General features: G+C 47.6%; 10 protein-coding genes across 10 annotated transcripts; 6 read left to right on the forward strand and 4 right to left on the reverse strand.

Moving 5' to 3' along the window:
* Positions 1-178: 178 nt before the first annotated feature.
* OGAPHI_004204 (uncharacterized protein) lies at positions 179-1,009 on the reverse strand (the record flags this gene model as incomplete). The annotated part of the gene is made up of 1 exon (XM_046205257.1): positions 179-1,009. The coding sequence occupies one exon, from the start codon at positions 1,007-1,009 to the stop codon at positions 179-181; it is 831 nt and encodes a 276-aa protein (XP_046061219.1).
* Positions 819-1,713, forward strand: OGAPHI_004205 (uncharacterized protein; the record flags this gene model as incomplete). Its single annotated transcript, XM_046205258.1, has 2 exons — positions 819-862; positions 1,089-1,713. The coding sequence occupies 2 exons, from the start codon at positions 819-821 to the stop codon at positions 1,711-1,713; spliced, it is 669 nt and encodes a 222-aa protein (XP_046061220.1).
* OGAPHI_004206 (uncharacterized protein) lies at positions 1,108-2,001 on the reverse strand (the record flags this gene model as incomplete). The annotated part of the gene is made up of 1 exon (XM_046205259.1): positions 1,108-2,001. One exon carries the CDS (start codon positions 1,999-2,001, stop codon positions 1,108-1,110), a length of 894 nt encoding a protein of 297 aa, XP_046061221.1.
* A 187-nt stretch (positions 2,002-2,188) lies between these two features.
* OGAPHI_004207 (uncharacterized protein) lies at positions 2,189-3,834 on the forward strand (the record flags this gene model as incomplete). The annotated part of the gene is made up of 2 exons (XM_046205260.1): positions 2,189-2,669; positions 2,765-3,834. 2 exons carry the CDS (start codon positions 2,189-2,191, stop codon positions 3,832-3,834), a joined length of 1,551 nt encoding a protein of 516 aa, XP_046061222.1.
* On the reverse strand, positions 2,737-3,696 carry OGAPHI_004208 (uncharacterized protein; the record flags this gene model as incomplete). The annotated part of the gene is made up of 1 exon (XM_046205262.1): positions 2,737-3,696. The coding sequence occupies one exon, from the start codon at positions 3,694-3,696 to the stop codon at positions 2,737-2,739; it is 960 nt and encodes a 319-aa protein (XP_046061223.1).
* Positions 3,835-3,885: 51 nt separating the features above from the next.
* On the forward strand, positions 3,886-4,941 carry OGAPHI_004209 (uncharacterized protein; the record flags this gene model as incomplete). Its single annotated transcript, XM_046205263.1, has 1 exon — positions 3,886-4,941. One exon carries the CDS (start codon positions 3,886-3,888, stop codon positions 4,939-4,941), a length of 1,056 nt encoding a protein of 351 aa, XP_046061224.1.
* Positions 4,942-5,039: 98 nt separating this feature from the next.
* OGAPHI_004210 (uncharacterized protein) lies at positions 5,040-6,227 on the forward strand (the record flags this gene model as incomplete). Its single annotated transcript, XM_046205264.1, has 1 exon — positions 5,040-6,227. The coding sequence occupies one exon, from the start codon at positions 5,040-5,042 to the stop codon at positions 6,225-6,227; it is 1,188 nt and encodes a 395-aa protein (XP_046061225.1).
* On the reverse strand, positions 5,079-7,064 carry OGAPHI_004211 (uncharacterized protein; the record flags this gene model as incomplete). The annotated part of the gene is made up of 2 exons (XM_046205265.1): positions 5,079-6,021; positions 7,039-7,064. The coding sequence occupies 2 exons, from the start codon at positions 7,062-7,064 to the stop codon at positions 5,079-5,081; spliced, it is 969 nt and encodes a 322-aa protein (XP_046061226.1).
* On the forward strand, positions 6,313-7,194 carry OGAPHI_004212 (uncharacterized protein; the record flags this gene model as incomplete). Its single annotated transcript, XM_046205266.1, has 1 exon — positions 6,313-7,194. One exon carries the CDS (start codon positions 6,313-6,315, stop codon positions 7,192-7,194), a length of 882 nt encoding a protein of 293 aa, XP_046061227.1.
* A 760-nt stretch (positions 7,195-7,954) lies between these two features.
* Positions 7,955-11,626, forward strand: OGAPHI_004213 (uncharacterized protein; the record flags this gene model as incomplete). The annotated part of the gene is made up of 2 exons (XM_046205267.1): positions 7,955-7,957; positions 8,060-11,626. The coding sequence occupies 2 exons, from the start codon at positions 7,955-7,957 to the stop codon at positions 11,624-11,626; spliced, it is 3,570 nt and encodes a 1,189-aa protein (XP_046061228.1).
* Between the last annotated feature and the right edge of the window lie 9 nt (positions 11,627-11,635).

Below are 11,635 nucleotides of genomic sequence, written 5' to 3' on the forward strand. Positions count from 1 at the left end.
ATGCAGCCATCACACATATTCAGTGGGGCCATCCTGTTTCAACTCCATCACGGTCATCCCCCGCTAACCCATATTCTTTCAGGCTGTGCACCCAAAACCTTTTTTCGCACCCCGTCGGAATGACCATGCTGGAAAAAAAAAAGCTACACCTCCTGCCGTAGCCAAGCCTGCGCCGTAATTATCCTCTGTACAGCTCCTCAATTATCTTGTTTTCCACAAGGGTCAGCTTCACAATTCCTTGCACATGCTCCGGCAGCACGCGCCCGTACCAGATCACGTCACCGTTCCGCTTAAATATCAACACGTTCCCCGCGTAAATGTGTCCTCCAATATGTGACACTATTCCTATCTGGGTATTGCCAACTCCCTGCAATTGAATAACTTTTTCAAATTCGCTCTTTATCAGCGGAGCTAGCTCCCCGCACCTGACATCCCGTTTTAAATGACCGCAGATAAGAACCAGGTCGTTTTCCAAAGGCCGACTCGCAAACTGCGCCCGGAAACTGTTCTGGAGCGTTTCCATCTCTTTGGAATCGGCTTCATCTAGATTTTCGGGTATCGTACTTAAATATCCGATCATAAACTCTTCCACTTTATCCCGGGGAACTTCAACTCTTAGTCCATCAGGGTATATTCCAAAAACGACATTGTCTTGTGTGGCCGGCTTCTCTTGCAAAGAAGTCATGCTAGTCAACACCGGGTGGAACATATCGATGATCTGCCGTTTATGTGCCTGTATCTCAGAAATCACCGTTCCAGGCGCGGTCTCAAACCTACTGGGCCAGTTCCTGTAGTCTGGATCGCCAGAGAGCACAAGAATGTGTTTCCATGGGTTTGCCTTCGTCTTGGATAAAGGCCGATCGTAGTCGATTTGCTTATTTGCTGGGAACTTGGGCAGCTCGCAGTGCGTACACCCAGTGTCCACTGCAGGGCCAGGACATTGCGCTACCCGCTCGTACTGGGTCTTGAAAGAGTATAGACGCCGAAACACGCGCGAACACCCCAACATCTCGCTATAGTAAATACCGAGCTTTCAAATTGCACGGTCCCGTTAATATTTTTCACTACTTAATCCCGGCTGACATAAGCCGGATTTACGATAACGGGCTAGATGTCCTTGGCGACCGCATCGGAGGCCACGTCGTGATAGACGTCGAATCTTCTCTGTGTGGAGATCGGAATGTTCTTCCTGGCCTCGGTGATCACGTCTGGCTTGAGCTCGCAGTAGACGATATCCTCGTCGTGGCCAGCCTCCACCAAAACGTCTCCGTTTGGATCCACCACCATCGAGTGGCCGTACGCCTGGTACCCACCACCAGCCACGTTTCTGGCTGGAGAGCACATCACGACATACACCTGGTTGTCGATAGCCCTGGCAACCGCAAACTTGGTCCAGAACTTTGGTCCGGTCACGGTGTTGAACGCTCCTGGATAGAACATGATTCCTGCGCCCTGTCTGGCAGCCACCATGGCAAGTTCTGGGAACCGGATATCGTAGCAGATTCCCAGACCCACTTTACAGAAGTCTTCGAGCTGGAACACTGTGGCTTTATCTCCTGGAGCCAGCGATATGGACTCTTTGAAAGTCATCTTGCCCGGAATGTCGATGTCGAACAAGTGCACCTTTCTGTGCTTCGCAATGATCTTTCCCGTCTTGTCGAAAGTGAGCGAAGTATTGTATATTTTATTATCGGAGCCCAGTTCAGGGAATGAACCCCCGACAATGCTAACTTTGTGTTCCTTTGCGAGGTTCGACAAAAACTCTGTAGTTTCTCCGCCGGGAATTGGCTCGCAGTAGTTCTTGAACTCCTCCACCGAGTACGGAGAGTTGAAACATTCTGGAAGAACAAGCAGATCCAACGAAGGGTGTTGGGTAATTGCCTTGCTGGCAAACTCCTTCACTTTCTGCAAATTGGCCTTCTTATCAGCACCAGCATGGAATTGCAACAGAGCAACCTTCAGATTTTTAGACAACACAGACATGGTATTTCTGATGGGCATCCACAGTCTTATATACTAAAACGACTCTGATTATATTATCGCCGCTCTTGAAAAATTGCCTAATTAGGGCAGTGTTTGGTGCAAGGGTGAATAAAGTAAGATGGCTCGAAGTCGGCAACCAATCAAGAGTCATAACAAGACGTTCTTGAGTATGCCAGTGTGATCAAAAAGTAGTCTGACAGAAAGAATGAGGTTGTCCACTATTGTGATGTGGCTAGTTGGTGCTCTCCCCTTCGCAATCGCCTGGGATCTGCTACTCCGAGACGGAACACCAAACACAGACGCATTGAATGTGGCACGATGTCTTCTGTTCAATTGGATGCCTGGCGAAACGCTAGTGGTATCAGACACGAGATCTTTCTGCTTCCCTGAAAATTGCAGCACTTTGTCACTTTTTACCAACACAACAAGAACAGATCCCAGGCCATACCGCAAATTGCTTTCATGGTGTTTCAACAAGTACGCCAATGGGATCTCCCTCACACACTACAAAGGAGCCGACTTCCCGGAGGATACTGATTTGGTCGGAAGTCTGTCTGGGGTGGTTTTTGGAGCCGTTGCACTGCCTCCCATTTGTCAACCAAGAAAGATCATAGACGAATCAAATGCTCACCCAGTATCTCCGGGCCAATGCAGAGTCCAGGGCGATTTCTCCACGTCGAATACATGTGCTGCACCGCCTTTTTGGCCTACAATCGCTGTCCGTTTATAATCTGATAATCAACGAATATACATCTAAACGAAAATTGGAATCTCGTCCCAGGTCCATGGATCGTTGAAACGAAGATCCTGGTTCAAAGAGTTGATCTGCTTGATCTCCTCCTCGGTCAAATCGAAGTTGTTGACATCAAGGTTCTGGATCAATCTCTCCCTCTGGTTGGACTTAGGAATCACCAAGATGTCTCTCTGGGTGGCCCATCTCAGAAGGACCTGGGCAGTAGAGACATTGTGTGCCTTGGCAATGGAGTCGATCACTTCGTGTTTAAGCAAAGAAATGTTCTCGGTGGCCTTCTTATGGTTCAGCTCCACAAACGACTGAGGACCAAACGAGGAGTACCCAACAACGGCAATGCCCTGGTCCTGGACCCATTTGATCAATTTCTCCTGAGTCAGGTATGGGTGGTGCTCAATCTGGAGCAATTGAGGCTTGATCTTGGCACTTCTGAGCAAGTCAAGAATCAATGCGCCGGAGAAGTTGGAAATACCAATCGACTTGACCAATCCTTCCTCAACCAGTCCCTCCAAGGCCTTCCAGGTGGTTGCCAAAGGAACGTCTTCGAACTCCCAGCCATTGCTACCGCAGTAGAATCCTGGAGGATACTTCTCCTCAAAAGGAACAAACTTTTGAGCAATTGGGAAGTGGATGTAAAAGATGTCCAAGTAGTCCAATTGCAAGTCGTCAAGCACCTTCTTCACGGCCTTCTTGACGTTGTCTGGGTGGTGGTAACTGTTCCAAAGCTTCGAAACAATGAACAATTCCTCTCTCTTGACCAATCCGTCCTTAATTGCCCTGTTAACACCCTGGCCAACCTCTTTTTCGTTGCCGTAGTCCATGGCACCGTCAAACAAACGGTAACCAACCTTGATGGCCTCATAGATCTGATCCGCGCAGATGGACTTCTCCACCTTCCAGCAGCCGAATCCGACAGCTGGCACACTAATTCCGTTGTTGAGCTTGATAAGTTTAGAAGTCATGTTAAAAAAAACAATTTTGCTGAGAGTTTAAAGTTGGGGTGTTTTCGGCACGAATTCCCCACATTATATATGCAACGAAAAGTTGCTATTTGTGCGAGCGTGAAGATCCTTGCCACAATAAAGTTACCGAGGTGTTAGGTGTCTTTCAGTAAAAAAAAATTACCGTAATTGAATCAACTCTACCTGCTAATGGGGCTAATAGAGGATATCCAAGGGATTGCTCCTGAAAATATCCCGGAAGCCACGGCTCAGTACCTTTCTTTTGATAAAGTTCGATTGCGGTGGACAATCGAGATTCCCGATTCGGGCGACGAGTATGAGTATAACCCCATTCTAGAAAGGTGGGTTCCTTTGCTGGACGAAGCTGAGCCTCCTAAACACAGCAATGATGAGGATGACCTTACAGAGGCATTCAAGAAGCAGAAGCGCGAAAAACTCAAGCAGTTGCGCCACGAACGCGAACAGGATAAGCTGTTAAGACGACATAGAAACACCTGTATATATGTTAGCCAGCTTCCGCTGGACATCGACTACGACGAGCTGGACCGGATTTTTGGCAAGTACGGCGTCTTGGCAGAGGACTTCCGCACAGGTCTTCACAAGATCAAGCTGTACAAGGACGACAATGGCAATTTCAAGGGAGATTGTCTTATAGAGTATTTGAAAGAGGAGAGCTGCGATCTTGCAATTGAGCTTCTCCACGACACGAAATTACGAGGCACTGATGAGCATCCAATTAGTGTCACCACAGCAGAATTTGGCACAAAATCTGACAAGAAGCCGGCCACCAAGCTGAACGTAAAGGAACGGTTGCAATTGAAGAAAAAAGTCGAGAAAATCCACAAAAAGGTGAACGAGTGGTCAGACAACGAGGACGATGATGACAAAACACGACTGCGCGACGAAAAGATCGTTGTGTTCAAACACTGTTTCACTTTGAAGGAACTAAGTGACGACCCTGCAACGCTGCTGGACGTCAAGGAAGACATTCGCGAAGGATGCGAGGAGATCGGGGAGGTTACCAACGTGGTTCTGTACGATTTGGAGCCAGAAGGCGTGGTGACTGTGCGTTTCAAGTCCGCAGTTGCTGCCCAGAACTGTGTTTCCAAGATGAACGGCCGGTTCTTTGGCGGTCAACGGCTCGAGGTTTTCAAGTACGACGGCGAGACCCAGTACAAACGTTCTCGCTCCGACAACAGCGAGCAGGAACGGCTGTCCAAGTTTGGAGACTGGCTCGACAACTAGTTGTTAATAGACAAACCTTTATATAGAGATGACGTAAGCCGTTGGAAATTAAAAAATTTTCAAGAATCAGAGAGGTGGAAGACAAGAAACATACGACTATGCCACCAAAGAAGCAAGTTGAAGAGAAGAAACTCCTTTTAGGAAGACCAGGAAACAACCTGAAGTCTGGTATTGTTGGATTGGCCAATGTTGGTAAGTCCACCTTTTTCCAGGCCATCACTAGATGCCCACTTGGAAACCCTGCCAACTACCCCTTTGCTACGATCGAGCCTGAAGAGGCCAGAGTGATTGTTCCTTCTGAGCGTCTTGACAAGCTCTACGAAATGTACAAGCCACCTAAGAAAGTTCCAGCTTACATCACCATCTACGATATTGCTGGTTTGACTAAAGGTGCTGCTGCTGGAGAAGGTCTTGGTAACGCTTTCTTGTCCAATATCCGTGCTGTTGATGCCATTTACCAGGTGGTTAGATGTTTCGATGACGCAGACATCATCCACATTGAGGGAGATGTTGACCCTACCAGAGATTTGGAGATTATTTCCAACGAGTTGAGACTCAAGGATATTGATTTTGCCGAGAGTCACTTGGAAGGTATCCACAAAATCACCAAGAGAGGTGGTCAATCGTTGGAGGTTAAGCAAAAGAAAGAGGAGGCTGTTTTGGTCGAGAGAATCATCCAGCTTCTCAAGGATGGCCAGAGAGTTGCCAACCAAACCTGGACAAGTAAAGAAATCGAGGTCATCAACAGCATGTACCTCTTGACTGCCAAGCCAACCATTTATCTGATCAACCTTTCGGAGAGAGATTATGTTAGAAAGAAGAACAAGCACTTGCTGAAGATCAAGGAGTGGGTCGACAAGTACTCTCCAGGAGATGTGATCATTCCACTTTCTGTTTCCTACGAGGAGAGATTGTCCCAAATGGAGACTGACGAAGAGAGAGCCGAGGAGGAGAAGAAGGTTGGTGCTCCTTCCATCTTGCCAAAGATCATTATCACCATGAGAAAGAAGCTGGATTTGATTTCTTTCTTCACTGCTGGTGAGAAGGACGAGGTCAGGGAATGGACCATTAGAGACGGAACTAAAGCTCCGCAAGCTGCAGGTGTTATTCACACAGACTTGATGAAGACTTTCATCTTGGCCAACGTGATGAAGTACAACGATCTGATCGAGTTGGGAGACGAGAATGCTGTGAAGTCAGCTGGTAAGTTGCTCCAGAAGGGTAAGGACTATACTGTCGAGGACGGTGATGTCATCTATTTCAGAGCTGGTGCCGGAAAGAACTAGTCTGTGTAATGGTGTAAGGATGTGAGAATTTTCTACTGGAGTGTAAAAATACGAAAAAGTATTGAGTCCCCGAATCGTTTAAATCATGTTACGTTTTGGATTGAGTCCTGTTAAGCGCAGTGTTTTGTTGAGACCCCGGTACTTTTCGTTGAGCAAGTTTGCTTTGAACGATGCCAAGTTACCAGGCTCCGAACAAAACGCCGAAAAGCCAAAGAAGAAGCCTTTGTCGAGACTGCCAGTTGGAGGCTCTGATTACTCACAGCAGACGCTAAAAAGAAACCCTATTGAGTTCCTGACATGGAAGGCTGTGGTTGTGTTTGTTGTATTTGGATCTGCTTTGACTTACGTGTTCACCAACGAGAAGGAAAAGTTGAAGTTGCGTAGAGAAGCAGAGCAGAACCGTGGTGTTGGAAAACCACTTATTGGTGGACCATTCAACCTGGTTGACACAGACAACAACAAGTTCACCCAGGACAATTTGCAAGGTAAATTCTCCATTATTTATTTCGGATTTACCCACTGTCCAGATATTTGTCCAGACGAGCTGGACAAGCTTGGATTAATTTTGGACGGGCTGAAATCAAAGCACAACATTGACCTCCAGCCTATATTCATCACGTGCGATCCAGCTAGAGACAGTCCGGAGGTGATCAAGGAGTATTTGAAGGATTTCCATCCGTCCATCATTGGACTGACAGGAGACTACGACAACGTTAAACAATGTTGCAAGAACTACAGAGTTTACTTTTCAACCCCACGGAACGTGAAGCCAGGTCAGGACTATCTTGTTGACCACTCGATCTTCTTCTACTTCATGGATCCGGAAGGAGAGTTCATTGACGTGTTGGGCCGCCAATACGACGCAGATCAGGCCATCGACAAAATCAAGGCCAACATCTCGGCGTACCAGCCTCGGGCAGAGAGAGAAAAGGCCAAGCAAGGATGGTTGGGATTCTTGTATAAATGAGGACCGTGTAGTCCAGGCCAGATGACATGTATATAACTTTAGCGGCCAACGCGCAAAGTCGATAATGTAACGAGATATCTAAAATCTGTGGACCCCGCGCATTCCAACGAATACCTACAACCCTATGTGGCGAATATACAGTGCTGTATAAAATATTATCCGCGCCGCTTCGGGACAAGAGGCTCCAAATTTTTCAACCGTCCAAAGACAGCTTCACGGTAAAGAAAAATAGAACGAGCCGCAGCGCCACTCTGAAGAATCTATACTAACGGGGTTTTCTAATTGGGAAGAACAGTAGGCGGTGCCGGTCGGAAATAGTGGGATGTGATCAAAGCAGTTGCTGCGGTAGCCTTAGAGTCCCTAACAATACCATCTCAAGCTGACACCTCTCTTTTGCAACCACCAAGAAGCCACACCCAGCATGGCCTACATCGAGCACGATATCAAACAGAACTACACCACATATTTAGTCTGCGCACGACCCATGGTTTGCGTCCTGGATTTCCTTTCAACTGGTCTCAACTTTTTCTTTACCAGAGGCAATTGTAATGATTAGTTTGTTTGGCAAAAACTAACCTAGCTGAATATTGTGATTGTTTGTCTGTTTATTTGCTGAATCCAGAAACGAAGGCTATCTGCGAAGACAGTTCGAAGAGCGCCCAAGATTTACACGATCTGTATCTATCAGTACGATAGCAACGTTTACAGAAAAGACAACTGGCTGGAATCTTTACAGTGCCCTTGCACATCATTTTAAAAAATGGTAAGTTGATCCGTGATCGGTGCATTTGCAGGTGCTTTTGGCTGCGAATGTTTGACAGATGATCCAACGCGGTTTCCAATCGTACTAACACGCGTTTTTAAGGTTCTTTTCAAACGAAAAAAAGTCGAGTTTGCCCCTCCCCCAACCATTCCCGACGACTTTGATTTATCCACCGAGGTGTGGTATATTCCAGAGACCCGCGAATGGTTTTTGGACTACGATCAATACCTGAGCCGAATGGACTATTACAACATCAAGAAATTTGTCTGCGAGACCTCCGGAAACTCCAATTTCACCTACTTTGAAGCGCTCAAGGTGGAACAGAACGAGATGGGCATGATGGAGTCGCGCTTCCCTGAACCTGTCAAGGAGCCCATCCTGAGGTACGTCTCGTTTTCCACGACTCACAGAATTGACGGTCTTGTGGACGAGGTGTATGCCAAGTTCAAGGATGATTTTTTCCCTGGCGACCAGGTGGTTGTGAAAACAGAATCCGGTGACAAAGCACACGGAATAGTAAGAGAAAAGGCAAGATTCAACGCCATCACGCTGCCCGATGGAACAGTCAAGGAAGGCTACTGCTCCTATCGTGTTTTATTGCAGAGTAATGAAGAGGTCACCATCAATTCCCTTTCGCAGATCTCTAGAGAAAGAAATTCGTTCACCAAATGGTATGTCAAGGCGTTTTTGAAAATGAGTTTGACTAGATCAACCAGACAGGGCTCGCCATGGGTCTTGAAGGACTCGGTTGCCAAGAAATACAGAATCTCGCTGGAATATCCCGAACATTTAAAACAATTCGAGCAGCCAAAGGAATCCTTGCGCAAACTGACTCTAATCAACAAGTTAAAGAGTAACGAACACATTTTCGACAATTTGAAGGAAACCCCTCCCACTGCACATGAGCAGGAAAACGGGTTCTCTTTACAGATCTGGAAACAGAAATGGTACGATGCTCTGAAACATTGCACGGTGTACTTCCAAGATACTCCAGAGAGTGACGCTGATCCAGAGATTAAGCAAAAAATCCTCATTTTGTTCCAGTACTCTGGAGTCAAGGTCCTTCCAACGTTCGATCCTAAAACAGTGAATTTCCTGGTCACCTCTGTTCCTTTTTCTACCAAAGCTACGTATGCCCCAGACAACATTTTCCACTACGTTCTAAGCAACAAGATCAAGGTCTGGCATTACGAAAAGTGTTTCAGATTCTTCAAGAGTCTGAACATCACCTACAGAAAGATCATGACTGCCCAGGCCCAAACGGGCGATTTCTCCGAGTCGCCAGACATTCTGTCCCCAAAACCTCACAACGGTTTTGTTGATATTTTACCTCAACCAAGCAACAAGTCGCAGATCGCCACACCAAGCGACTCGAGAAGCTCTACACCTATGAATGTTTTCAACGGCAACAAGTTCAGGCCTCCAGGATTAATTGACGACCTGAAGCTTCCGTTCAGAAGCGTTTCGAAGTCAAAACCAAAGATTGTCAAGCTTCCTGGAGTGCGCGACAGTTCTGATATTCTGGAAACCTGGATTTTCTTGAACATGTACGCCAAGGCTCTTGTGATCGATAATTTCACGTTTGACGACTATTTTGCTGCTCTCAAGTGGAACGATGAGGAAACTTTGTGTCCCTTGTTGATGGAAATATACTGCGGTATGTTTAAGGCTTTCATGGACGGCAGACGCAGATTGTTGATCACTCTTCCTAAAGAGACTGTTGCGGAGGGAGACGACGACGAGAAACTTAATGACGAAGACGACCCGGTCGATGCTGACGTTGAGATGAAAGAAGAGCGCATCAAGTCCCCCCCTAGCGGTGACGAGCAAGATGGCGAGCAACAGGAAGAGGAGGAAGAGGAAGAGGAAATCAACCACAATGCCTACTCTTTCCTGAAGTACAAGAACCGTGCTTGGGAGGATCGTTTGGCCACTCGGCAATTCAAAGAAGGTAACTGGCTGATTGTTCTTATTGGAATCATGTCTCTTGTCCAGTATCTGCCGGAGTACAAGACCGATATTGTGCGGATCTTTGAGACACTGGCACCTGCTGAAGAGGCTTCCACTGCTGAGACTATCCAGCATAATTTCTACCAAAAGTTGACCGCAGAGGACAGAGCAAAAACCATAGCCATTGTTATGTCTTTGCTTCTGAACGGTACCGTTATCAGAAACTACATGGACAAGTGTCTCGAGGACGCAACCTCTCTCAGAAGAGACAGACTCGAGCTCATCAAGGAGTTCAAGGTTCTGATGGAGGAAGGTATTGCTATTCAGAAGAATATCATTGAGACGTTGAAACCTATCACCACGGCAGATATCAAGACATGGAACCTTGAGCCAGAGAAAACACAGGAACTTATTGAGCAAAAGAAGAAAGTCAGTCGACTTGGTTTCAGTTATCTGCCTCCTGAGCCCACTGCTCTTGAAAAGGCTGTTTGTGCAAGTAATCCAGAGTTCATGAAGCTGGTGAAGCAAAGAGTTGAGAAGGTGAAAGAGATCGATGAAATGAAGCAGAAACGGAGAAACCTCGAAAAGAGCTTGAACGAGATCGACTCGCAGAGAGTCTGCTACATCGGCCGCGATCGATTTTACAACAGATACTGGTGGTTCGAGAAGAATGGGCTTCCCAATCTCAGCTCTTCGGGCAACAGAGACGAGGAGGACGAGGAGGACGCGGACATGAGCGACGGCGATTCCGAGTACGAGGAGGATACTTATTTGATGGGCCGCTTGTGGATCCAAGGACCTGGAAACGAGGACCGTAAGGTGTTCTTGAAGTTTGACGACGAACAACTAGAGAAATGGAGCTCTCTGATGTGGCCGTCGAAGCAGGAGACTGGTGAGGTTGAAGAAGAGAGCAAGCCCGATGTTGAAGAAGAGCCGGAAACCAAGACCGAGCCGGAAATCAAGACCGAGCCGGAGGCCAATGTCAAGCCGTACAGCGACGAGTTCATGTCTGCTGTGAAGTCGTACTGCGGTTTCACGTTTGAAAACGGAGAGGTAAAGGACAGCAAGGGATTTGTTGTTGTTGACCAGTACGGCTCGACGATCGAGCGCCAGTTTAGTGCTGTTGAGCGCAAGATTCTTGAAGAAGGGGAGGATGTTCTACTGTGCTGTGCCGACTGGGGTTATCTGGAGCTCCCTGAGCAGATTGAGGAGCTGCTGAAATGGCTTAATATCGAAGGAGAGCGCGAGAAGCAGCTACGGAAGAAGATAGTGGACATCCAGGACCAGGTGGTGAGCAGTTTGAGCTCGCGTGCCAAGACATTGGGGATCGGGCGCAAGTCTGAGGACGAGTTGAAGTTCGAGAAGATCATTGCGGATGCTGATCTGAGCGAGGATGAGGACGAGGACTTGGAGCAAAACGGCGACGAGGAGAGCCGGAAACGGAAGGCCGAGGACGACGAGATCCCGATGCCGAAACGGACTCGGCGCGGTGGCAACCAGGACCTGACTCGCCAGATGCAGCGCGAACGAGAAGCCAAGTTGGAGAAGGTGAGCCACGCAAGGGAAATGCTGCATGCAATGAGAACAGATAGAGACAGACAGAACCTTCTTGCGTGGGTGAACTCGCGTGCGGTCGGAGAGTATGGATACTCGCACTACGAAGGCCCAAAAGTGGCGGCCAAGTCGATCGGACGTGGCCGCAAGAAGGGAAGAAGATAAATTGGCCGT

This window comes from Ogataea philodendri (genome assembly GCF_020536065.1).
Source record: "Ogataea philodendri strain CBS6075 chromosome Unknown scaffold2, whole genome shotgun sequence".
Taxonomy (NCBI): domain Eukaryota; kingdom Fungi; phylum Ascomycota; class Pichiomycetes; order Pichiales; family Pichiaceae; genus Ogataea; species Ogataea philodendri.